Below are 26,331 nucleotides of genomic sequence, written 5' to 3' on the forward strand. Positions count from 1 at the left end.
CGCTGACAGATCGCATTGTGAAGGTCCTGATGTGACAGGTAACCTCAACCCTAACTTCACCTGACCGTGGAGAGGGGGGCAGTGGATTGGGTTCTGCTATGTAAAGAACATACAGGGACTCTGCACTCAGGATCCTGTGTTCCCTTGGAGCTCTAGGACCTGAGTATTGCTCCTGATCTTTCTGCGAGAAACTAAGGTTACAGAAAGGACTGAGCCAGAGCTCTCTAGGGCGACCAGACAGCAAATGTGAAACATTGGCACAGGGGGTCGGGGTGGGGAATAGGAGCCTATATAAGAAAAAGACCCCAAAATCGGGACTGTCCCTATAAAACCAGGACATCTGGTCACCCTAGGGCTCTCCTACCTCGTCATGGATCTTGACATCACTACATTCCCCTCTCATGCCATCCATGGTGGGTTTTTTGCCATGGCAGAAAGAATCGTATGTGACTTTTAAAACGTCCGACAAGGTACCATGGTCCAGGATGACTCTGGAGGACAAGTTCTGTGAGGAAAACAAGAAAGAAAATGACACAGAAATATGTCAGCATCACAAAGAGGGGATCAAATCTGAGAACCGCCTCAGAATAAACACTCCTTGAGGATGGCTTGCCTGCATCACAGTGTATTATACCTCCTGCCGGGCGCTATTGCTTTTCCTTTGGGTGTAACTGTAATCAGTTCAATACAAGGGATGACTGAGAGGGAGGACTAGGAAGTGAGAGCTTAGCTCTGGTAAATGCGGTGGAAATGGGATTGCTAGGGTATGACTCAGGATTTGGGATGTGCAATGTATGGTTTGTTTTGGGGAAGAGTGGATCAGTCTTTCCCACCCCAGATACATCACCCCTACTCTGTGATAATGAGGCAACATAACTGGGGACTTCCGCTTGGATTCTACACTGCTCTAAGTCTTTCCAGACAGGGGAAATATGTCCATTATTCAATATGAGAGCATACAGTGGAAGGACAAGGAGGAAGATTTTGGTTCCTTCTCTGGCAATGACTCATGTTTAGTGTAATGTTTGTGCACAGCACCTGTATGTATAATATAAGTCAGATACTTGGCATGTTAGAATTCTGTTGACCAGAATTTTATGGGTTATTTGTTATGGCTCACCACTGATCACATCCGACCAGAAAATTTATATATAGGTTCTTTTCCAATTCAGACTACAGGGTCCGAGAACTCAAAGAGTTCTATATCGGGAGAGGACTCTCGGGGTGCTTGGCAAAAACACTTACACTGAGGACAATACCAAATTGATAAAAACTTTATTGAGATTAACAAAAGAATAATAAATGCTATGAAACTTATGACTACAAAACAGTAAAAGAATTCCAAAACTCCTGGTGGTAACATTTCTATCATAAGTACCTTAACTTAACATACCCACACCCTTCCCTGAGGACCCGGTAATAGGAGGTGAAGGACCAGCCTTACTCCTGGTGTGCCTGATAACACGATGGTGCTGGCTTCCCCAATAGCTAGGAATGCTGAGTAGTTATACTATACTACACAAGCTGAGCTGGTAGCGTGATAGAAGATAGAATAATAGGTAGATAAAAAGATAGTCTATAGAATATAGGAGAACACAGAAAAGAAAGAGCTAAAGACTAAAAGAGCTTTCTATGATATCCTTACATGGTATTTTATAGGATCCTGACACTGAGTAATTCAGGCCCAACCAATCTTATTTCCGTACCCTAAGAAATGTATGGATGCCCTTATCCTATATGTTAGTGGATTATGACACTTACTCTATATTAATATATATTAATATATATTAATAAGGATTATCTCACTCCCCAGACTGCCAACCTAGGCTCTCTTGGAGACTTCCTGGTTTGTGGTGTGCCCTGCGGATACCAGCTGGTTGCAGACGCTGGATGAACCTGTTCAGTGTTTTGTATAGGTCCTCCCTTTGGTTCCCCAAAGTTCAGGGACCATTCCTATCTGTGCCAAACATTGCCAGCTTTTATGCTGACTTACTCTTAACTGATTATACTTTTAGCTATCTCGTGGATCTTACTGGATACAGGCCGTAAACTTCTTGCATTTCAACAAAACTTATTCTATGTATAATTATTAGGAAACACATATCATATACTTCAACACATCCTAAATTCATAGGGATTAATACTGATAAAATATAAGAATGAAATGGATTAATTCAGAAAGAGAAGCATATTATTTGATACGACTGGCTGGATTAGTAGGATATAATAGCTAGCAAAATAATCCTGTGGGCTACAGATCTCATACAGAAAATTAAGGATCTGTGAGTAATTAATGGTTTGCTGCAAAAACAAAGATTGCACAAAAAAATTCAGGTTTCACTAAAAAATTTGCAGGTGAAACCCATGTTAATTTCCATTGTCCCTTCCAACCTCTCAGTACTGGTTTTGAAATGTTGTATTTTGCTTCTCGTTTATCCTGAGCCAGTATTGGTTTTATTTAATACTCCTGCATAAGAGCGAGATATTAGTCTTGTTCCTGGTGCTCAGTAATGGGGTTTGCAGACCCCCCACTGAACATGGGGAGGGGGCAGGAAAGTCTCCTCTTTACAAGCAAGCAGCTTGATCTCACTCTCAAGCAGCTGCCAGAACAGCCAATCATGGAGGCAGGCACCCACAGCTGCAACCAGTAGAGAAAACAAGACCTGCTATAAAGGGCACATAACAGAGATGGAAACAGAGGTGGAAAGGCCTGAGGTAGCAAAGGGGTGACAACCCCACACCAGGTTGCCTCCAAGAAAACAGCCAGGTGACTGAAAGAGACTGGAAGCCCTAAAACTGATAAAACTCAGTTGGATGTGATAGTCCAGGAACTGATTTGATTGAGAAGCTGAAACCCCTAGGAAGACCGTACTAAGTAGTGGATGTGACACACTGTACCCCATGTTCACCACTTTTATATGGTTATGATATATTTTGTACTAAGCATGCCTTGTGCAGTATCATTTGAAAACTCATAATCAGCTGGACATTATTAGCCTGGTAAAATATGTGTGGCAACTTTGTATGTAAGGTTACGAGACTCTAATCGATAACAATGATTTTACTTTAACATGTTACAAAGTTAGAAAAGCAGGCTCAAACTAGTTTTTCAGAGACTTCACACCAGCAGGGTGCTAAAGAGTCATTACCTGCTTAATTGGAAATTCACCAGCTGTAAACAAGAAATTTACAATTCACCTGAAGGACATCTGGCAGCTCATGTATGTCATGGAACTGCCTGACCCCATGACCCAGCAAAGACTTTTCCAGTACAGAGGGTTAGATTATAAGAAGGGGGGGGAAATGCCTCAGGCCACCTCACCTCTCCACCTTATGTTACTCTGCTCAGAACATCAAGGAATACCTAGAGAACACTGAACTAAAGGGGAGTGGTCCCAGGCTGAAAGGAAATCCAGCCTGTGAATTAAGAACCGGCTGCAGTATCTGGTGTGGTGAGAATGATGTTTGCTTCAAATCTCATTTAGTTTGGTAAAGTTTAGGAATTAGACTGCAGTGTTATCTTTTGATTTCTATTGTAACCAGTTCTGACTTTTATGCCCTAATACTTATAATCACTTACAATCTAAGTTCCCTGTAAGCTGTGTGGCTGTGCAGCAGCCTTCTTATCACCAGGCAGGCACTCAGGGAACTCGCCCGGGGGCCAGGGGAGGGGTGCTCCTCTCCCGGCCTCAACGTAGCCTGGCCCCCAACCTGCTGCGGCTGGGGCAGCCCGGACTTGCCGCGGCCGGGGCACTCCTCCCATGGCCCCAACTCTGCCATGGCCAGGGCGCTTGGACTGCCTGGGGCACCCCTACTGTGGCCTGAACCCAGCTGGGGCAGCCCGGCCTCAACCCAGCTGCAGCCGGCATGGCCCAGCCTGGACCCAGCCCTGGCCTGGACCTGCCATGGTGCCCCTCCCTCGGCCTGAACCCAGTCCCATCCCAGACCTGCTTGTGCTATCCTGCGGCCCCAGCCCCGGAGCTGACCCGGTGGGGAGATGTGCCTCTTCCCCCCAGCCCACGTGTTGCTGCGGGGAGAGAGAGCTGTGGGGAGTCCTCTCTCCCCGCTGTAGTCCCAGAGTCCCTTCCTGCACCCCAAACCCCTCATCCCCAGCCCCACCTCATAGACCGCAACCCAGCCAGAGCCCTCACCCCCTGCACCCCAAACCTCTGCCCCAGCCCTGAGCCCCCTCCCACACTCCAAACCCCTTGGCCCCACCCCCACCACATGAATTTAGTTATGTGCACCAATATGAAGGTGATGTGTCACACCTCGCCTCCATATTGGTGCACATAACAAAATTCATTCCATACATGGGTGGGAAAAATTAGAGGGATCACTGCTTACAGTCTATCTCTTTCTAGTTAATAAACTTGTTTCATTGTTTTGTCTAAACCAGTGTGTTTGGGAAAATCTCTACCCAGGTAAACGAGGCTGGTGCATATTCATTACACTTTGTTGGAATGATGAACTAATTTATGAGCTTGTAAGTCCAGTGGCACAAGAGGCATATTTCTTGGGGGGCAAGGTTGGGACTGTGGAATATGAGGGTGCCATCTAATCCTGGATGGCTGGACCTAGCATTCATATACTCAGCTGGTGGCTGTAAGTGAGCAGAGCCTGGGGAGGTCTGCTATTCACTAGCAAAGCAGTGTCAAAGGCATCCGGGGCTGGAGCGTTCGGGGGACACAGCAGTTCAGGTGGCAGCCTTGGGTCCTTGCCAGAGGGATGAAGAAGGCATGCCTGAGCAGTGCACAGACTTCAGGCAGAGACATGGGAGAAAGGGGTGCAGCATGTATGTTTATACTTTGTATAACTGGCTGAGCAACCTGCCCTTCCCGTTCCATCCCTCTCCCCCCAGATGGTATAAGGCACACAGGGCTCTTGGTGCAGGCGGCCTGGCAAGGTCCAGAACGATACATTGAGCGCGTGATGTGAAACTTACGTTGTAGGCTTCCTTGATGAGTTGGATGACGTTGCTGGAATCTTCGTGCAGCACCCCCACTGCTGATTTGGGGATCATTTCACTGAGCTTCTACCAATGGAGAGCACACACATGAAAAGAATCCCCTAATTTAATCATGTGAGCATGGGCATGTACTCTCCCTGCACTGCCAAAGGTGTTGTGCGGCATGACGATCATTCTGCCTCAGTTTCCCTCCTGGTCTTCCGCTAACTCACCCCACCTGGAACACCTTCTAGGCTGAGCTGGCTTAGCCCTGTGGCTAGGTCTCAAAGACATTTCATCCATCCAGGGTACCCAAAGTCCAAACTCTGCCTTCCCACCTGGGCTTCCTGCTCCTCTGACTCCTCCCCCAGCCCAGCGTCTGCTGAGTACCAACACAACACTGGCTTCCACCTCAGCCTACATCTTCTGTCCCTGCCCCCCAGCCAGCCGGCTCTCTCACTGCTTCCTCCACAGCAGGAGCCAGCTGAGCTGGGCCCCCATTTGAGCTCCTCCCTCCCAGCCAGGCCCCTGCTTCAGGCGTGGCAGGGCAGGGATGACTGGGCTCAACCAGCCCACTGACCTGTTCCCGATTCACGTGGGGTTTGTACACCCCATCTGTGCAAGAGCAGAAGAGGAAGCATGAGCTGTGCTGATGTCACTGAGAGTGGAAGGAGAGACTTGGGCTTCCACTTGCTTTTCATCCTCGTCTCTCAGACGCACTGAACCACTGGGCAACGTTTCTGGGACTGTTCAAGTTCTACTTACTTGGTATATTCCAACCATTCTGCTAGTGACAGCAAAAATGGGCTGAATATTATTTTCAGCAAGCTTTTGTACCAGCTGGCCGACGGACGGGTAGTCCTGGGGGAGAAAGGGAACAGCAGCTGTGAGTTTATATTTTAGACACTTCTTTGCTACCGGGAAGATAAATATGCTTGGTTTCCAGACCCACTCAGAGTACCAGCGTGGTCACGGGTTCTGATGGAGTGAGATCCCCTGGGATCTGCTCTCTTGAGCCAGTAGCTGACTGGTTTTTCCTTTCTCCAGCAGAATCTTGTGGACCTAGCAACAGACTTTTAACCACCATCCCCCTGACTTTCCCAGATGGAACTGAGAGAAAAAGGAGCAGCCCCCAGAATTAGGGATTTCAATTTCTCCGGTTTGCCTTCCTTGCTGTGTGAATGGATTAAAGCATTTATCTGGGTGGCTGCTACAGGAAAGGCCTGCCAGAGTGTTCAGGACACAAACCCCAACACCTAATTCACTCCTCCATGCTCTAAGAGTAAAACAGGGGTCTGTCCTAGTAATAGAAAACCTCCCTTGGAGTCCACCCCCACCCCCACCCCCCTAGAGCACCAGGGCGCCTGCTTTACAGTCTCTTACAATCTGATACCACGGGGGACCCTTGTCAGCAGGTAAGTGCTTGCCAGCAGCTGGCTAAGAAATGCAGATTTAATTGCAAACTTTACATTTGGATGCAGTTCACAGGAGCAGGCTCTGCCCCTGACATGGGGATGTACCAGGGGAGCGGCCAAGGATGGGAAGGGGGTCAAGTGTTGGAGGGGAATTGGCTCCAGCTAGTCTACAAAGTGGCTGCTCACTGCGGAAGCCAGGGTGAGTTAGAGCCAACATGCTGCTAAGGTCACTTACAAACTCATTGCTCATTTTGTATATGTTCTCTTCCAGGTGGCATTGACCATCATTAGGGGTCAGAATGGCTCCGAGTTTACCATCCCCAGCAAAATGGAAGCCGTCATCCGTGGCGTATACCAGCAGACGAGTTACATTGCGCCAGCCAATCTTGTTCTGAGAACAGAAAGGAGAGGACTTTACTGCAGTGGATTGGTAAGACCTGTTTTCACTACCTGAACAAGGAAACAACAGGGTCAGCGAGAGCCCAAGAATGGGAGAGCCCAGGCCACCTCAGGAATATAGAGTATCACGTCCTAATGAAAGAGAGACTCCGTGTTCATACCACCAAGAGACAGGACACTGGCATGCAAGTTCCCTGGAAACAGGTGGGGAGTAAGAGCAATGTGAGGAAATATATAGACATACAGCCACTCCATGAAGCAAGGAGTGCGTGGAGGTGCATGGCCCTGCTATAGACAGACATGGGCCTGCACTTCCCAGCACACCGAGACCAATGCAGGCAAATAGAGACTCATGCCTGCCTAATGGAAACCAGGGAGATGGACCCAAAGGGGAGACAGAGATAATCCATTCCAGGGCAGACCCAGACCCCATTTATGCTCCTGGGCCTGCATCCCTAGAAGTGAGGGCAGCTTCTGTGCCTAGATAGGCAGGCCTATGCCGACTCCCGCCAGCGGGACCATGGGGATCATCAGGCTGACCCCCTCTGTAGTCCAGGCCAGAGACCTGCCCCACAATAATCCCGAGAGCAGATCCTTTAGACAAACAGCTGGCCTGGAGTCAGTCATGGAGAATTGTCAGCCATGGAGAATCCAGCCTGATGCTTGGTCACTATTCTTAGAATCATAGAATATCAGGGTTGGAAGGGACCTCAGGAGGTCATCTAGTCCAACCCCCTGCTCAAAGCAGGACCAACCCCAACTAAACCATCCCAGCCAGGGCTTTGTCAAGCTGGGCCTTAAAAACCTCTAAGGATGGAGATTCCACCACCTCCCTAGGTAAGGCATTCCAGTGCTTCACCACCCTCCTAGTGAAATAGTGTTTCCTAATATCCAACCTAGATCTTCCCCACTGCAACTTGAGACCGTTGCTCCCTGTTCTGTCACTATTAACAATGTTCACCTTATTTCCCGTCTGAACGTGGCTAGCTTCAGCTTCCAGCCATGGGGCTGTGTCAGACCTCTCGGCTCAACCCAAGAGCCCATTATCAAATATCTGTTCCCCATGTAGGGACTTACAGACTGGGATCAAGTCACCCCCCAACCTTCTCTGGGTTGAGATAACTAGCTTGAGCTCCTTGAGTCTCTCCCTAGGAGTCCTGGTGTCTAACCCTCCAGTCATTCGCATGGTCCCTTTGGCCTGGCGTTATGCCCCTCAACATCTGACCACACATGCTCTAACTCTGAGTCATCCCCACCCGGTAACCAGCTTAAGCTGGGTGATGGTGACTGGACTTACCCCGCAGACTGCCACCTGCATCATGGCATCCAGCCCCCCCTCGGGGGCATCGAGGTTCCCCGAGATGGACTGTTTCTTGACCTCCCTATCAAACACATCGGCATTTCCAGTGAGGGAGAGGACGTGCCTGAAAGCGAACGGCGGCTGGCAGGTGGTGTCCTTGTTTGGGCAGGGGTTCTTCAGCTTCTCGGGGTGCGTGTTCACGAAGGGCAGCACCGTCTTGTCCACAAAGGAGCCGAAGCCTGGGGTGCACAGGGGGACGCAGCATTAGGGAGCAGTGCCCAGTACCACACCCCTCAAACAACCACGGCCAGAGACTTGGCGGGTGCAGCTGTGGGGATGTAATAAACCCCAGGGGTCACTATGCCACGGGGCGTGGGCGGAAGGTGCAAGTAACCAGCGCACGGCAAATGAGGGGTGCCGGTGGGAGGCAGCCGCTTGTCCAGGGAGGAGCGCGAGGGTCACTTGGAGTTAGAGTGCTCTGGGGAAAGCCGGGCCCGAGCTAAGTGCAGACGTCAGGTCAGCTATGCAGCCCCATCCATGAAGAAGGGATCTAGACCAGCATCCTGCCCCAGCAGTAGAGCAACCCAGCCACACAGGGACACACCGTGGTGGATTATCCACTGAACCAACAGGGCCCATGCCCAGGGGTACTGGCCAAGTGAGGGCGCCTGGAAAAATGGGTGCCCTGGCACCCCGCTCCAGCTGCCCAGCCCTCCTGCTGGGGACCAGGGGAAGCCCCCCACACCCAGATCCCGCTCCCCAACAGGAGCATCAGGCAGGCGGGGGAAGGCCCTGTGCCCCAACCCCATTTCCCCAGCAGGAGCACAGAGAGGGGCGGGGGGACTTCAGGTGGAAGCGGTGGGGAGGCCCCCCACTTGCTCTGGCCCAGGGCCCCACAAAAGCTTAATCCACCTCTGAGGCTGCAGTCAAGCAGCGAAGTGGGAATCTCCTCATGGCCCACTGGTGACTGCTGCCTCTCCCCTCCCCCTGTGGTTCCTGAGCCCCATTCTCCCTTCCTCCGCCCTGGGATGTCACTGGCCCCTCTGTCCTGCTCTCCCCTCCCTTGGTGGCTCCCTCTCCCTCTCTGATGGACCCTGCCCCCAGCTGCCTCTCCCTGGCAGAGGGCTCTGGCTAGGAGAGCCTTGAGATGCGCACTGAGGTGCCTGGGTGGGCCACATTTCCCCCAGGGCTGCTGTCTCCGGCTGGCCCAGTTCCTTTTCCATTTAGCCTGTTTTCTTTGCTGCCAGAGATCCAAATGGGTCAGACATTCCAGGCTGGTTTTAAGTGAAAATGGGGAGGTCTGAGAGTCTGCAGCCACTAGGCTCCCTGGCAGCCAGGGAGAGTTTTGCCAGTGATCTCACAGAGAGCAGAACCAAACCCGAATGTAGCAGCAGCGTCTGAAGCAAGCACATATGGAGCCAATGCGTCTCTTGGCTGCAGCTACGGGCCCCCTTCCCCTCCGTGGACATGTGACCAAGCAGAGCACAGTGCTCTCCATGGAGGGGCTGGGCAGAGCAAGAGGGTGAGCCCAGTCTGCATTATCCCTGTGTGCTTACTGAACACCTCTTCCCCCAGCCCTGACGTCTCTCCTGGCCTGGCTACTGCAGGCTGGCCACGTGGCCATATTCACTGCTGTGTGGTACATCTTCCTCTGTTCTTGCTAGAACTGGATTTAGCTAGTGGCTCTTCAATGCTGCCAAGAGAGCGTGAGTGCCCAGAGAACCACTTACCGATCTGGCCGGAGGTGGTGATGGAGTTCAGAGCTGCGAGCAGGTCCCTTCCCAGCTTCTTCACTTTCTCCAGGTCATCATGCATGGAGTAGGAGAGATCCATCAGATAGTAGAGGTCAATAGGGTAGCCCTCGGCCCGGCGGAAGGTCACGTTGAACTCAGCCGGCTGACCTGCCAGGGGAGAGGCAGAGCGTGGAAACGGCTCAATGGAATGACGTGACTGCTGTGGAACACTGTGTCCAGTTCTGGTGCCCACAATTCAGGAAGGATGGTGTAGAATTGGAGAGGGTTCAGAGAAGAGCCATGAGAACCATTAAAGGATTAGAAAACCTGCCTTAGAGCGATAGACTCAATCTATTTCGTGTAAGAAAATGAAGATTAAGGATTGACTTAATCACAGTCTATACGTATCTACATGGGGAATGAGTATTTACTAGTGAGCTCCTGAAGGTAGAGAAAGCTGTAACACAATCCAATGGCTGGCAGCTGAAGCTAGACAAATTCAGACTGGACATAAGGTGTACATTTTAAACAGTGAAAGTAAGGAACCATTGGAAAGATTTACCAAGGATCCTAGTAGGTTATCGCCTGTTCCACTGCACAACCAAGACAGCGACAATTCTTAAATCAAGAGTGGGTGTTTTTCTAACAGATCTGCTCTTAGAGTTATTATGGGGCAGGTCTCTGGCCTGGGCTATCCAGGAGGCCAGAACAGATGATCACAATGGTACCTTCTGGTTTTGGAATCCATGAATACCGTCTATAAGAACTGGGCTTTCCTCTCCATCCACACAGCTAAAACTCTCCTGCAGGTTCTCTGCCCCGCACGTCTCAATTATTGCAAAATCCTTTTCTCCGGCCTTCACAAATGCCATCTTGTCCTGCTCACAGCCGTTCAGAATGCAGCTGCAAAGATAATTCTCCTAGCCCATCATTTTGGCCATTTCCTGTTGTAATAACTTGGCCTACCAATTTACTCCCATTGTGAGCTCAACTATGAGAAGTGAGTGAAAGTTCACAAAATATCACAATAACCTACAACAACAAACGTTGATGAGAAAAGGTGCAAAAGGGAGAGACAGACAGACTGAATTAATCCAAATGAAAAGCCTCCTGGTCTGACTCAAGGACTGTGTTAGGATCATGCCGGTGTGGGACCTGAAATCAGTGCACCAAAGTCAGGGTGTCAGAAAAAGGAGGAGAGGATGGGCTATTCCACCCCTCACTCCCTTGGGGGTCCCTGAAAGACAAAACTCGGGGAGAACTGAGCTGTCACAACCACAGGAGCGGATCACTGAAGGACAGGAGAAGAGAAAGGCGTGACCTTCACCATCATGGCAGCTGTCACCATCACCATCTCCTGGGACCCTGGTTCGGCTGCTGGTGTGCCTGTCCTGTTGACCAGTGCATCTCATTGTTTCCTTGTACTCCCAGATCTGTTTCCATCTCTTGGATCGTCTCTGATACTTACAGTGTAAGCTCTTCAGAGCAGGAACTGTCTTTTTACTATGCGTCTATCCTTGCACCTAGCACAGGGCAGTCCTGCTCCATCACTAGGGCTCTAGGCACTATGGTGCTTATTATTATTATTATTATTATTATAAAGGCAATTACAGCTGGTCAAAACTTGAATTATTCATTCCAGGGGAAATTCCACCATTTTGGGGAAAAAACCTCATTCCAAATAGGAATGAAAAGTTGAAATTTCAAAATGTCCTGCACAACAAAATTTAAAAGAAGGGGCAGGGGTTAAACAAAACATTTCATTTTGATTTTGACTTTATATTTATTTCATGTAGTTTTTATTCTGTTCTTATAATATTTTAAAATTAGGGTTTAAAAATTATTTCTAAATTGTCAAATAAAACAACTGGTCATGGTTGAATAGCTGGTATAGTAGCTGGTTCAAGGTAACACAATAATGTAGCTCTCTCAATAGAAACTCATTTTGAAATGAAAACTCGAAACATTTTGTTGTGAAATGGAAAATTTCGACCTTACTGAAACACTTCCATTGTTTCTGAAATGACATTTCATCGAAAGCGACATGTTCCTGCCTTTCTACAATTGAAGGAAATTTCACAACAAAAAGCTGTTTTAAATCCAACAATCTAAATGTTTCATTTCAACATTTTCAAAACAAAGCAGTTCCATTTTTTGGAATATTTTTTAGGTTTTATTTGGACTGAAACAAATTTAAAAAATTGACACAAATCTGCTAAGTGTTTTAGTTAACCTGAATCTCCAGTTTTCACTAGAAAAAAGTTTTAGCCAAATTTTTTGCCCAGTTCTACTCATATGCTGATAACCATCTGTAACACATACTAGGCATGCTTATAACATGCTTGTAACATCTATTCATAATTCATCAGCTCCTAAAAAACCTCTGTATATAATGAGTGCAATTGTCAGTGGTGATGAGGCTCATCCCTTGGATGAGACTGGCTCTCAAAGCTGTTGTGTTTGCAGGTGCTCTCCAGGAGCACTGTTGGTTGGGGGGGCCCCAAGGTCTGACTCCTTGAGATCTACAGCAATGGTTAATACTGTCTGTAAAGATTCTCTGTCCCAGCCAGGAGAGAGTACATCTGCTCTGCTGCTAGGGAGATGGCCGGGCCCCTTGCCAGCTGGGTTCTTTCACACATTTGGAAAACAAACGAAAGTCATGTACAAAGAACTGTGTTAAGGTGGAGATAAGGTCAGTGTCGCACAATAGGGCCTTTTGTCCCCTGTGTCTTTTCAGACCGAAAGCCCCAAACTTCTCTCCACACAGCCCTGTAAAGAAAGTTACTGTGACAAGAGAAAACTCACCACAAATTTATGAACCACAGGGAATGCAGAGTTAAGGTGCTGCTTGCCACACCCCACTAGCCTCGGCCTTAATTCTGCCCCATTGGGACCACGCTAGGAACTGGGCTTATCACTGGATCTTACTCCTGCCAAACAAAAGAGGCCATTTTCTTGGTACCCCCCACAGCTCTAGTCAAGACTCATGTTCCTACAGCCCCACAGCATTTCAGTGTTAGCTGGTCCTTGCTGCTGGCTGACAGGGATCACACAGGGTATACTGAGCTACTCTTCCTCCTCCTCTCCAGAAGCACAATCACAGTTAACGAGGCTAACGAGGCATCAGGGCAATTCCTAGTTACTGTTCTGCATGTTTGGGCAAATATTGCTCCCTCACAAGGAACCAGGAAGAGGGGGTGCTGGCAGGCCAAGGGGGCAGAGTCATGGCTGCGTGGTGCTGGGGAGGGCGGGAAGCTGCACCTTTGCTGAGCATTCCTGGTGCTTGTCAACGGGCTGTCTGCTTGTTCTGGAGACACTGACATTCCTTCCCGGGTCATGGCCCTTCTGCTTCCCCACCCTTTGGGTCTGCCTTCTGTTCCCCACACTGGGCAAGGGCAGGAGGGCAGGCATCCATCTTGTGGGGGAGCTGCCTCAACTCTGCACTTGAATCACCCTGCCAGTGAATGTGTACTTGCTTTCTGCGAGCCCGCCTGGCTGCAGTGAGCCTGCTGCTGTCCGACCATCGCACCATCCTCAGCGCTAATTTCCGGACGTAACCCCACCCCCCGTCTCAGCTGACACAAGGATTTTTCTCATGCACCGGTTTCCACACGCGAACGAAGCACCCACCTGTGATTTAAACACGCTGCAGGAAAAGAGGGACCCGGACACATTCTGGGCCTGAACCGGTCCCATGCGTATCAGTGGCTATGGGCCTGTGCTTTCCTCCACACGGCATTGCTCCCCCCCCGTGGTCAGACTCGGCCGCCAACCCGGCTTCCCAGCAAACTGTACCTCGTCTCAAGAGCAAGCGCACTTTCTGGGGAGCCAGCTGTGTCTTGTCCTCTAGAGCGGTGTTCTTTAGTTGGATGAAATTGCTTTCTGGGAACACGATGTCTTTTGCGTCACATCCCCTCTGCTGCAGCTGCTCTCTGGTGTCACAACGAATGGAGTCTGGCTCGCCCGCTTTGGTGAAATTCTGTGCGTTGCAAAACCAAAGGGGGAACAAAGGGAAATCCTTGAGCACAAGCCATGTTAGTTCAGAGACCTGCCCAAGCGAGTCATTGGACAGCTGGGAACAGAAAAGAAGGTTACAGAGCCTACCGCCACCAGACACCTCCCAGCTCCCCCTGCCCCGCTTCTCCCCTCCTCCTCCCCACAGCCACAAGCACAGCGTTGGAGCTGCAGGGTTTGGTAGTTAACTACTGGCCTGGCCATCAAGATGGAGCAACTCACTCATCAAGGAAACAGGGAACGTCCTTTCTCAGACACTGTGCCCAGCTCATCTTCCGGCTCCCCACCTGCCTTGCCGATCCTGCACTCGCCCAGCCATGGGCATGAGTGGGGCACTCCTCGGCTGGCTCCATCCCCCCTCCCAGGAAATAAACCTCCTTGCATTCTGCATTAACCCTTCATCTCCCCATGGGGAGAGGTCAGCAAGGGCCCAGATTACCCTCCGGGGAGGAGCCCCAAGCAGGGGCTCAGCCACACGGTTTCCTGCAGAAGCCTAGTCTAGGCTAGGGGAAAGGGGGAGTTAGCACAATGGAGCTAGTGTAAGCCAGCCAAAAGCCCCGCTGAACACCAGCCTGGAAGCAGGGGAACGCCGTCCGTGGGATTGCAGCAGGTCTATGGACAGCCCAGGCAGCGACCTCCAACAGCCTCTGTGGGAAAAACCTTTCCCCTGTCTAGACAAGGCCAGAGTTGCTGCTAATGCTGCAGAAAGCAGATGCTGCTCCCATGGGTTAGCGACAGGAACCGGCTGCAGGGGGTGTGCGGGGGCAGCTGGAGGCAGGGCGGGAGAATGCCTCCATCGGAGCTCCCTGAGCCCAGGGGACATACCTGGGAGTGTCCATCTCCCCCTGGAACAGCAATGGGGCACGACTCCTCTGCAGGGCCACTGCAAACAGACTCCCTCTGCCCCAGTCTGGGCCAGTGGGAGGTCTTTCTGGGGATCCCCTTGGCCCAGCCTCCTCTCCCAAGGGCGGGGTGACTTCTGCAGAGCAGTGAGTGTGGCCAAGCACCATCATGGGGGAGGGTGGTGGGTTGGGAGGCCAGCACAGAAGCTGCAAGCTGGTGCAATGAAAGGAAATGCAGACCTACCAGTTTCTTGCACCAAGCACAGCCGGGGCCAGACCGGATGCAGTCCTGACAGGTGCTCACTTTGATTTTGGGGCATTCCAGGGCGAGAGCTGTAACAGAGGGGGGTGGGGAAGAACCGTGATGGGAGCTCGGCCAGCCCACGCGAGAGAGGCTCAACCCTTGGGGACAGCCTACCGCCACCCCTGGTGTGTGCCAGCCCTCCTCACTCCATCTAGATAAACTTGTCACCCAGACCATGCACACCGCCCTGAGCCCACACGGCCAATGATAAGAACAGCAGTTCCGCTGAAGCCAGGCGTGAGAGCGAGAGAGGAAGCAATCCTGACAGGCACCTTGCGAACCACAGTGTGGCTTGGCAGTGGGAAGTCCAAGCGGACATACCACAAGGGTGATATTACAGATCAAACAGAAACCCTATATTGAAACTCAACACTCAGCAAAAGGGCTGCACATCTGGGGGAGGGCTCTCTTATTTCCATCTCAGAGTGGCTTATTCAAGTTTAGTTTCATACCTGATTATGCTAAACCGAAGTAAGGGTGTCTACACACAAACTGGGGCTGGTGTAATGAAATCAGTTTAAAAATACCCTCAGTTAAAGTGGTGCCAGTTTTTGTGTAGATCTAGGGTGCCCAGATTTCCTAATTTTATAGGGACAGTCCCGATTTTGGGGTCTTTTTCTTATATAGGCTCCTATTCCCCCCCTCCCAATTTTTCACATTTGCTGTCTGGTCACCCTGTGCAGATCTGGCCTGCATTCCTGGGCAGAGCCTGCACCCGGAGGGACGCGCCCGCCATGCGGCGGAGCCCAAAGCAGGGAGTAGCATCACCAGCACACAGTTCTAACTAGTGCCTCTTTTGTACCAGTTTTCATGACCCTAAAATACGTCAGAAAAGTGTCCTGCTCTTGGATTTTGAAAATATGGTCACCTCACTTTGGGTCACCTCACTTTGGGTCTCCAAGGTGTGCCTCTTCACTGGGCATAGTCCAGATGGGTGTCTCATGTCAGTTCCCACCCACCCCGCTTTCCTCCCCAGCCCCTGCATCCCAGCCAAGTCCGAGGGAAGCAACCCATGTCTCTCATCCAGCCGGGAGGTGAGCATATGTGCTTTCCACTTCACTCTATACTAGCACATGGAAATAGACCCGCTGACTTGTACTTAGTTAATAAAGCAATAGCCAGTCTCCAGCACTAGCCAGAACCAGCTGCATCAGAGAAAAGTGCACAAAATGTTGACGAGGCAGTTAAGCAATAACCTCCCATAGGGGGACACTGCTTTGTAAACCCATCAATTGGCTTCTTGCCTGCCTCAAGCCGGAAGGTTTGTGACCCTTCCAAAGGCTGGCGGGTTTTTCCGCGGTCTAATGTCACTGTAGATATTCTGGCTCTCCAGTCCTTCTCCAAGTCTTGCCTCAGGAATGTTTTGTAGCCACACAGACTAACGGTGCATTGGATAAAAACCAATTTCCTTTTGTCTGTTTTGAACTTGCCACCTTGTAATTTCATTGAATGCTCCCTTGTTCTTGTATCATGTGTCACAAAGTTCCTCCTCTGCTTTGGTGGGTCCTGCACTTATTGGCAGATTTGCTCACCTCAGAGGTTCACGGCAGCCCTCAGTTTGGCCACTTTCGTGGCTCAAATCTGCCATTCACTCAGTTAGCCTCGTCACTGGCCAGCACAGGGAAAAGGAAGAAGAACAATCCCCTCAGCCTCTGCTGATCCACCTAGTGGATCGGGGAACAGGCCAGAGACCTTCCCCTCTGGTGGAACCCACAGTCCAGGTCAACTCCTTTGGTATCAAGTAGGGAGTTGAGGGGATGGAGGGATGGGAGGAACACGGGCCCATCCTCTACTCCGGGTTCCAGCCCAGGGCCCTGTGGATTGCAGCTGTCTACAGTGGCTCCTATAGCAGCTGCGTGACAGCTACAACTCCCTGGGCTACTTCCCCATGGCCTCTGCTCAACGCCTTTCTTTATTCTCACCACAGGACCTTCCTCCTGACGTCTGCTAATGCTTGTCCTTCTCAGTCTTCCAGTAGTACGCCTTCTCCCTCTCAGTTTCTTGCGCCTCTTGCTCCCAGCTCCCCACACATAGACCACAAACTGAAGTGAGCTCCTTTTTTAAAAACCCAGGTGCCCTGATTAGCCTGCCTGACTTAATTGATTCTGGCAGCTTCTTGATCGGCTGCAGGTGTTCTAATCAGCCTGTCTGCCTTAATTGTTTCCAGAAAGTTCCTGATTGTTCTGGAACCTTCCCTGTTACCTTACCCACGGAAAAGGGACCTACTTAACCTGGGGCTAATATATCTGCCTTCTAGCACTCTCTTGTAGCCATCTGGCCTGACCCTTTCACACATGAGAAAGGGTGAAAGCAAGTTCCTGATCCACTTTCTGTATCACATTCCTTATCTTCTCTACTTTTATCATGTCCCTTAAAAACATAAGAACGGCCACACTAGGTCAGACCAAAGGTCCATTTAGCCCAGTATCCTATCTTCCAACAGTGGCCAATGCCAGGTGCCCCAGAAGGAATGAGCAGAACAGTCATCATCAAGTGATCCTTTTCCTGTCGCTCATTCCCAGCTTTTGGCAAACAGAGGCTAGGGACACAATCCCTGCCCATCCTGGCTAATAGCCATTGATGGACCTATCCTCCATGAATTTATCTAGTTCTTTTTTGAAGCCTGTTATAGCTCCTAGCATAACAGCATCCTCTGGCAAGGAGTTCCACAGGTTGACTGTGTGTTGTGTGAAAAAAACCTTCCTTTTGTTTGTTTTAAATCTGCTGCCTATTAATTTCATTTGGTGACCCCTAGTTCTTGTGTTATGTGAAGGAGTAAATAACACTTCCTTATTTACTTTCTCGACACCAGTCACGATTGTATGGACCTCTATCATATCCCCCCTTAGTCGTCTCTTTTCCAAGTGGAAAAGTCCCAGTCTTATTAATCTCTCCTCATACAGCAGCCATTCCATACCCATAATCATTTCTGTTGCCCTTTGCCGAACCTTTTCCAAGTCCAATATATCTTTCTTGAGATGGGGCGACCACATCTGCACGCAGTATTCAAGATGTGGGCGTACCATGGTTTTATATAGAGGCAATATGATATTCTCTGTCTGCTTATCGACCCCTTTCTTAATGATGCCCAACATTCTGTTCACTTTTTTGACTGCCACTGCATATTGTGTGGGTGTTTTCAGAGAACTATTCACAATGACTCCAAAATCTCTTTCTTGAGTGGTAACAGCTAGTTTAGACCCCACCATTTTAAGTATAGTTGGGATTATGTTTTCTACTGTGCTTTACTTTGCATTTATCAACATTGAATTCCATCTTCCAGTTTGTTGCCCAGACACCCAGTTTTGAAAGATCCGTTTGTAGTTCTTCACAGCCTGTCTGGGACTTAACTATCTTGAGTAGTTTTATATCATCTAGAAATTTTGCCACCTCACTGTTTACCCCTTTTTCCAGATCATTTATGAATATGTTGAATAGGACTGGGCCCAGTACAGACCCCTGGGGGACACCACTATCTACCTCTCTCCATTCTGAAAACTGTCTGTTTATTCCTACCCTTTGTTTCCTATCTTTTACCCAGTTACCAATCCATGAGAGAATCTTCCCTCTTATCCCATGACTGCTTACTTTGCTTAAGAGCCTTTGGTGAGGGACCTTGTCAAAGACTTTCTGAAAATCTAAATACTCTACATCCACTGGATCACTCTTGTCCACATGCTTGTTGACCCCCTCAAAGAATTCTAGTAGATTGGTGAAGCATGATTTCCCTTTACAAAAACCATGTTGACTCTTCCCCAACAAATTATGGTAATCTATTGTCTGACAATTTTGTTCTTTACTATAGTTTCAACCAGTTTGCCAGGTGCTGAAGTCAGGCTTACTGGCCTGTAATTGCCGGGGTCACCTCTGGAGCCCTTTTTAAAAATTAGCATCACATTAGCTATCCTCCAGTCATTTGGTACAGTAGCTGATTTAAATAATAGATTACAGACTACAATTAGTAGTTCTGCAATTTCACATTTGAGTTCCTTCAGAACTCTTGGGTGAATACCATCTGGTCCTGTTGACTTATTGCTGTTTAATTTATCAATTTGGTCCAAAACCTCCTCTAATGACACCTCAATCTGGGACAGTTCCTCAGATTTGTCATCTAAAAAGAATGGCTCAGGTTTGGGAATCTCCCTCACATCCTCAGTCGTGAAGACCGATGCAAAGAATTCATTTAGTTTCTCCTCAATAGCCTTATCGTCCTTGAGTGCTCCTTTAGCATCTCGATCGTCCAATGGCCCCATTGTGGTTGTTTAGCAGGCTTCCTACTTCTCATGTACTTAAAAATATTTTTTGCTATTACTTTTTGAGTCTTTGGCTAGCTGGTTTTCACATTCTTTTTTGGCCTTCCTAATTATTTTTTTATACTTCATTTGCCAGAGTTTCTGCTCCTTTCTATTTTCCTCATTAGGCTTTAACTTCTACTATTTAAAGGATGCCTTTTTGCCTCTCACTGCTTCTTCTACTTTGTTGTTTAGCCATGATGGCTCTTTTTTGGTTCTCTTACTATGTTTTTTAATTTGGGGTGTACATTTAAATTGAGCCTCTATTAATGGGGCTCCTTACTAATCTCCTCTCTAAACTGAACAAGCTTAGGCTTTTCAATCTCTTTTCACCTGGATGCCTTTCTATGACTCAATCCAGGGGTTGTCAAACTTCATTGCACCGCAACCCCCTTCTGACTACAAAAATTACTACATGACTCCAGGAGGGGAGACCGAAGCCTGAGCCGGCCCAAGCCTCACTGCCCTAGGTTGGGCAAAGCCAAAGCCTGAGCCCCACCGCCCTGGACAGAGGGCTAAGGCTCCAGGTGGCAGGCTTGTAACCTGAGCCCCACCACCCAGGCAGTGGGGTGGGGGCTTCAGCCCTGGCCCCAGCAAGTCTAAGCCAGCCCTGGTCCCGACCCACAGTTTGAGAACCGGTGCTCTAATCATTCTCAAAACCTGTCTCTGAATCTTCTCTAATTCTGCTATCCCATTTCTGAGATGGGATTCCCAGAACTGAACACACTGTTCCAGGGGAGGCCATTTCATTGATTTGTATAATGGCATTATAATATTTTGAATATTCTATCCCATTTCACATCCATGCATACTGGATGGGCACAAGACTCATGAATGGCAAAGCCACCACTGAGTTGACAGATCATCTTGAACAAGAGCCAGTTCAGCCTTAGTTCCACGTCACACAGTCACAAATTCTGTTTGTGCAAGATGCTCAAAAGGAAGCTTTTGATACTTAAATTTTACTAGAGTTTTTTTAATTGGCACTATTTCCCTTCTCCATAAGTCCAGCCTCATGTAGTTACCGGGAGTCCAACTGCACAGGCCTCAGAAGAAGAGAAAAATTATAATGACTATGTTTTGGAAACCTCTGAAAATGATCTAAAATAGCTCTTTTCTAATCATGGAGCCACAGCACTAAGGTTTGAGATCTTGTCATCTACCAGGGCTAGAAACAAGAGCCTACAGATTGTAGCCCTGAAGGTTCATGAGATATTGACATGTGAATGAGTCACTGGTTCAGTGGTGAATATTGTCCATCTCGAGCCTTGTGCAGAGATCATTAGGGAGCACATGGGGTGGAGGAGGAACAGTTTCTGTGGCAGGGTATTCATTCTTTTTACATGGCAGCTACTTGGGACCCTCTCAGGGGTTTGCAATGTTACGCATAGTCTCAGCAGAAGGAGACTGTCAAAGGTGTATGCTAAAGGTAATTAAGGCACGTCTCTGCAATTCATCACATGGATATCACCAGAACCCGTGAGGTACCTCCAAACAGAGAGACAGAGAGAGGTCTTTGTGAATTGGTTTGCTCTTCACTGGCAGGCGCTGAGCTCCCGGTGCCAGGGACACATCCGCTGAGTAAGGGCACGCAACAACGTGTAGGATGCCAAGTGCTAACCCTACCATCACGGTAACAAAATGCTTCCCTGGGAAGTTATGTCTTGGGGGTTCTTTTTCCTCTGCCTTTGTGTTACTAACTGTGTAACATGCTTCAGGGGCTACTTTGCCTGCCGGGTAAAGCAGCGGAGACAAGTACTAGCTCACCTGTTGTTGCCAGCAGCAGCCCAGCCGCAGCCATCAGGAGGCAGCAATAACGCGTCATCGCCTGCAAGACGAAAAGCACCACAATGACATGTCAGGGCTCAGAGCCCGCCAGGAGAGCTGCCTGGAGGAAGTCCTTGGGATCATGTGTGCAACGGAGCCAGGCCACTGCTGCAATGATATCGGCGCCCACTGACATGGGCACCCACAGAGATTCTGGAGGCTGACTTGCAGAGAACAGAACGAGCCAAGCCCAGGTTAGATCTCTGGAAGCGGAGCGTAAATGGGTCTGACAATCTCACAGAGACCCAACTGTGAACAAGTCCTTCATCAACCCCTTTCTCAGCCAGACAGCAGAGTAACTTCCGTGGAACAGTTAAACAGGAATCACGAAGGGCCAGATTGTGGGTGGGGTTTCCAAAAGCAGGGTCAGAGGGAGTTAGGAGCACAGCCGCCCCACCGAAAGTCAGCGGGACTTGTGCTCCTAACTCCCATAGGTGCTTCTGGAATCCCTGGCTGTGGTTTAGACACAGCCCTGAGGAAGGATGCAGCAGGGGTAAGTCAGCAAGGATCTTGGAAGCACAGAGAGAGGGGGAAGGGGAAGGGCTGGAAAGATGTTGAGATGGTTTGTCATCCTATGGACTACAGCCCAGGTCCTTCTTGCTCTGCATGGGAGCCAGAGCTGACCTGGCCTCACACAGGGGTGTGACACATCCAAATCCAGCCCTAAGGGCCAGACTTCACAAGCTACACGGTGAGCCTCACAGAGGCACCTGTGGCTGAATGCGACAGGACACCTCCCCAGCACCTGGATGCACGGCGAAGCCCCCGACCAGAGGGAAGGGCAGGACTGGAGTTTGAGAGCTGCTGCTGCTCTGTAAGTGAATGCTGCAGGAGGGGGACGTCAGGTAGAGGAGGGGCAGAGCCCTGGCCGTGGCTGTCAGCCATTGGGGTGCCATGTGAGGCGTTGGTGGAAGCAGGGCTCCCATGGGGGTTCACATCTGGGGTTTGGCACTGGTGGAGCGCCCACTGGGACTCAGAGCCACCGATGCCCGTTTCCTGGTTCCCCGGTGCGGTCACGGAAGGTCCCCTCAGACTCAGAACCTGTAGGGCATCTCCCAGCCTCCCACGCTGCAGCCTCCTTTCCCCAGCTGGCAACAGGAGGTGGAGACCCAGCAGATTTAGGTGGGACCCTGCAACCTCAGCACTGTATGTGTCCTCTCTTTTGGCCCCCCTCCCAGCCCCTCCCCTTTCCCAGGCATCCCAGACCCCACTCCCTCTCAGCCCTCCACCTCCTCTGGCCCTTCCCAGCACCTACCCCATAGGCCAGGGTGGCCAAACTTCAGCCCTGCTCCCGGTGAAGCCCCAAGCCCTGGTAGTCACGCCCCGTTGGGCTGAAGCCCCAAGATCCCCTCCCTGCTGGGAAGAAGCCAGATGCAATGCTAGGGATGGCAAGTGGGGTCATGTTTTTGCCAGGGTTTGCTGACCCTGCTCAGACATCTGCCACAGGGCCCCCTCATACAATCATAGAATATCAGGGTTGGAAGGGACCTCAGGAGGTCATCTAGTCCAACCCCCTGCTCAAAGCAGGACCAATCCCCAACTAAATCATCCCAGCCAGGGCTCTGTCAAGCCTGACCTTAAAAACCTCAAAGGAAGGAGTTTCCACCACCTCCCTAGGTAACGCATTCCAGTGTTTCACCACCCTCCTAGTGAAAAAGTTTTTCCTAATATTCAACCTAAACCTCCCCTACTGCAACCTGAGACCATTACTCCTCGTTCTGTCATCTGCTACCACTGAGAACAGTCTAGAGCCATCCTCTTTGGAACCCCCTTTCAGGTAGTTGAAAGCAGCTATCAAATCCCCCCTCATTCTTCTCTTCTGCAGACTAAACAATCCCTGTTCTCTCAGCCTCTCCTCATAACTCATGTGTTCCAGACCCCTAATCATTTTCGTTGCCCTTCGCTGGACTCTCTCCAATTTATCCACATCCTTCTTGTAGTGTGGGGCCCAAAACTGGACACAGTACTCCAGATGAGGCCTCACCAATGTCGAATAGAGGGGGACGATCACGTCCCTCGATCTGCTGGCAATGCCCCTACGTATACAGCCCAAAATGCCATTGGCCTTCTTGGCAACAAGGGCACACTGCTGACTCCTATCCAGCTTCTTGTCCACTGTCACCCCTAGGTCCTTTTCCGCAGAACTGCTGCCGAGCCATTCGGTCCCTAGTCTATAGCTGTGCATTGGGTTCCTCCCTCGCGGCACAGCAGCTGCCGGTGTCAACCAGCTGGGAGCTGCAGCCATGGGAAGAGGCAGCAGCAAAGAGCTGGGAGCTGAAGGGACACCCGCTGCATTTGCAGCTGCCTCTCTGCGTGGTGCTAACGCCGGGGAGTTGCAGGCAGAAGCCCCGAGGGGGGGCCCCCGCACCCTCCCGCAGTCTGGCAAGCAGAGAATGCGGTGGCTTGGGAGCCTACACTTTAACTGTAAGAGAGACACAGGTGGCTCACGAGCTGCAGTCTGGGCTTCTACTTCTTCCTTCCCTGAAGGTGTCGTGTAAAACAAGAGTGAACCAGAGCAGCCAGCGAAGGCCTGCTGCTGGCCCACTTCCCCCTGCCCCTCCTGGCCTAGCCATGCTGCCGGCACCTGGCGCACCCCGGAGCACTTCTGCAAATGCTCTTGGAGCAGCCCCCCCACCCACAGGTGCTGCCACCCCTGGGTGCAGCCAGCGAGCCGCCCCAGGCTGCGGCCCGTGGGAGGGCCCTGTGGCTGGGGAAGCCACTCATGAGCTGTGAAAACAGAAAATAAAATCCATTTGCACAACCCTTCCCTCAGCACGTCCCGGTGCAGCCATGGCACGGTAAGCCAAGCCACATCCGCCTGGCTGCGCTGAACAGGGCGCTGCGAAGTGCCAGGCCCTGCCTGTTGACGGGGGGGAGAGGCCGGGTTTGTCTTTGTGCTTGTGGAAGCACGGGGTCACGTGGCAGAATGGTTCCTCTCTGCTCCGGGGCCTCCACAGCGCCTGAAGCCTGTAACTTCCTGCCCTGAGGTCATGCCGAGCACCCAGCTTGTGGGCCTCTAACCACAAAACATGAGATGAGAATTTCTGAACTCATTGGCTGGGATGGCTGGGGCAGGCAGCCCTTCCCTGAGGTAAAGGGAACCAGCCCCGAGCCAAGCCGCGCTGCTTTCAGCGGGGCTGAAGGGAGTGGCTACCAGGGCTGGGTAAGCTGATCCAGAACCATGGGTGCTGACTGCTGTGTCAAGGAGCTTGGGGGACTCTCCTCTAGGGCTCCCCCTCCCACATCGCTCCTTTCTCCTCTCCAAAGTCTTCCCCCGGTGCCATTGGGACATAGCAGGGTACAATGCAGACCAGTGAGTAGCTGTGTCCCCTGCCCCCTAACTTGGGGGGCCCTTTACACAGCTTTGCTGCTGCAGCCTCCAGTCCTGGACTGCTCGCAGCATCCAGGTTTAAGTCACTCCCAGCTATGTCTGTGGGTGCTGCAACCAGCCTGCACGGTGACCCCAACACACCCCAGTCTTAGATTTCCTCCAGAAATGGATGTCCTGCACCACCCAGCCCTCTTAGAATCATAGAATCATAGAATATCAGGGTTGGAAGGGACCCCAGAAGGTCATCTAGTCCAACCCCCTGCTCAAAGCAGGACCAATTCCCAGTTAAATCATCCCAGCCAGGGCTTTGTCAAGCCTGACCTTAAAAACCTCTAAGGAAGGAGATTCTACCACCTCCCTAGGTAACGCATTCCAGTGTTTCACCACCCTCTTAGTGAAAAAGTTTTTCCTAATATCCAATCTAAACCTCCCCCACTGCAACTTGAGACCATTACTCCTCGTTCTGTCATCTGCTACCATTGAGAACAGTCTAGAGCCATCCTCTTTGGAACCCCCTTTCAGGTAGTTGAAAGCAGCTATCAAATCCCCCCTCATTCTTCTCTTCTGCAGGCTAAACAATCCCAGCTCCCTCAGCCTCTCCTCATAACTCATAACAATCCCAGCTCCCTCAGTCCCCTAATCAGTCTCTTCTGCACATACAAGCTTGTATACAGTCCATCATTTAATTAATAGACATGATATGCATATATCCTGTTACCCCAAATGGAGTCTCCCAGACAGTTCAGTTCAAACACACTGGATTAGATAAAGCAATAAAACAAGTGTATTCACGACAGTGAGATTGACTTTAAGTGAGTACAAGTAATGAGGCAAACAAGTCAGAATTGGTTGCAAGAAAAATAAAGATAAAGCCATAGGCAAGTGATAACTGCTGATAGTGGGGGGCACAATGGCAGGGCCCCCACTCACTACCACAGCCACCGGCAACTTCCAGGTGACTGCCAAGGGACCTGCCAGCAACAGCCTCTTGACCACGGCGCCTCCCTGACCATGGCACCCCTGCCACAGCTGGCCTTAGGGAAAATGGCACCCTGGGCAAACTTGTATATTGGCATCCTGGCCCTCACTGCATCCCCTGGTCCCCCACCCATTGCCCCTGGCCCCTGCTGCCTCCCGCTGGTCACCCAATCCCCCATTCTCCCTGGCCCCCGCTGCCTCCACCCCCCCCATCACCCCCAGGTTATTCAGATGGCTAAATCATGTTCAGCAGCATGTCAGGTAAAATGACTGTTCATAACCAGGTCAGATATGATAACATGTCATAGGCCATGTCTGAGAAATGCACCATGATAGAAAATGTCTTAACATTGGTAAGCAGGACTGAGCACCTGGTCTAGATGGGAACAAGCTGTATTTAAACAAATGTTAGCTGAGCTCCTGGCGTTCACCAGCATCAGCTAACAGGACTCTAAACAGGACTGTCTTTGTCTGCACTAAGGGCAAAATTGGGTTTTACCAGTGTGCTATTTGAAGCACGTTTTCCAGATCAATGCAACTCACTGTTGGAGACATGGCCAGTGTGGCCCTACAGTGCTGAATGCTGCAAGGGAGCAAGGAAAGGGTCATTAAGTTAAAAAAAAGGAACAAAGAAAATAAAGAAACATGGGTGTTACCCTTTTTGGAGTGTTAGTCACAGCACCAGGAAAATAGGTTTGAAATACCCGTAAACTCCTGCACAGTGAATGATTTCCCCTTGAAACATGAGTGCAATTTCACCGCAGATGAAATGTCCAAAATTAGCAGCCCTGATACAAGAAAGGAGCAAATAAACGAACTCTTTCAAAGGCTCTTAGGCCTGAGCAGTAAACACGCTTGCTACAAAGATCCCTGTTCAAGATGTAGTGAATTTTTTTAAAAACTCATCAGCAGACATAAGGTGTCAGATAACGTGTGATAGTAATGCAG

The 26,331-nt window shown here is 50.2% G+C and overlaps 1 protein-coding gene across 2 annotated transcripts in view; it reads right to left on the reverse strand.

The window, feature by feature from the left end:
• The window catches only part of ITGB2 (integrin subunit beta 2), a 50,669-nt gene that overhangs the window by 8,676 nt on the left and 15,662 nt on the right, over positions 1–26,331 (reverse strand). Inside the window, exons 3-11 of one of the 2 annotated variants that reach the window (XM_073306964.1) lie at positions 21,015–21,075; positions 14,896–14,984; positions 13,591–13,774; positions 9,793–9,963; positions 8,060–8,301; positions 6,599–6,754; positions 5,714–5,809; positions 4,946–5,035; positions 365–505 (exon numbers count right to left, since the gene is read on the reverse strand). In XM_073306964.1, coding sequence (XP_073163065.1) covers positions 365–505; positions 4,946–5,035; positions 5,714–5,809; positions 6,599–6,754; positions 8,060–8,301; positions 9,793–9,963; positions 13,591–13,774; positions 14,896–14,984; positions 21,015–21,072 — 1,227 coding nt within the window. In that variant the 5' untranslated portion in view covers positions 21,073–21,075. The other variant, XM_073306965.1, reaches the window with a different exon arrangement.

This window comes from Lepidochelys kempii, chromosome 11, assembly GCF_965140265.1.
Source record: "Lepidochelys kempii isolate rLepKem1 chromosome 11, rLepKem1.hap2, whole genome shotgun sequence".
Taxonomy (NCBI): Eukaryota; Metazoa; Chordata; order Testudines; family Cheloniidae; genus Lepidochelys; species Lepidochelys kempii.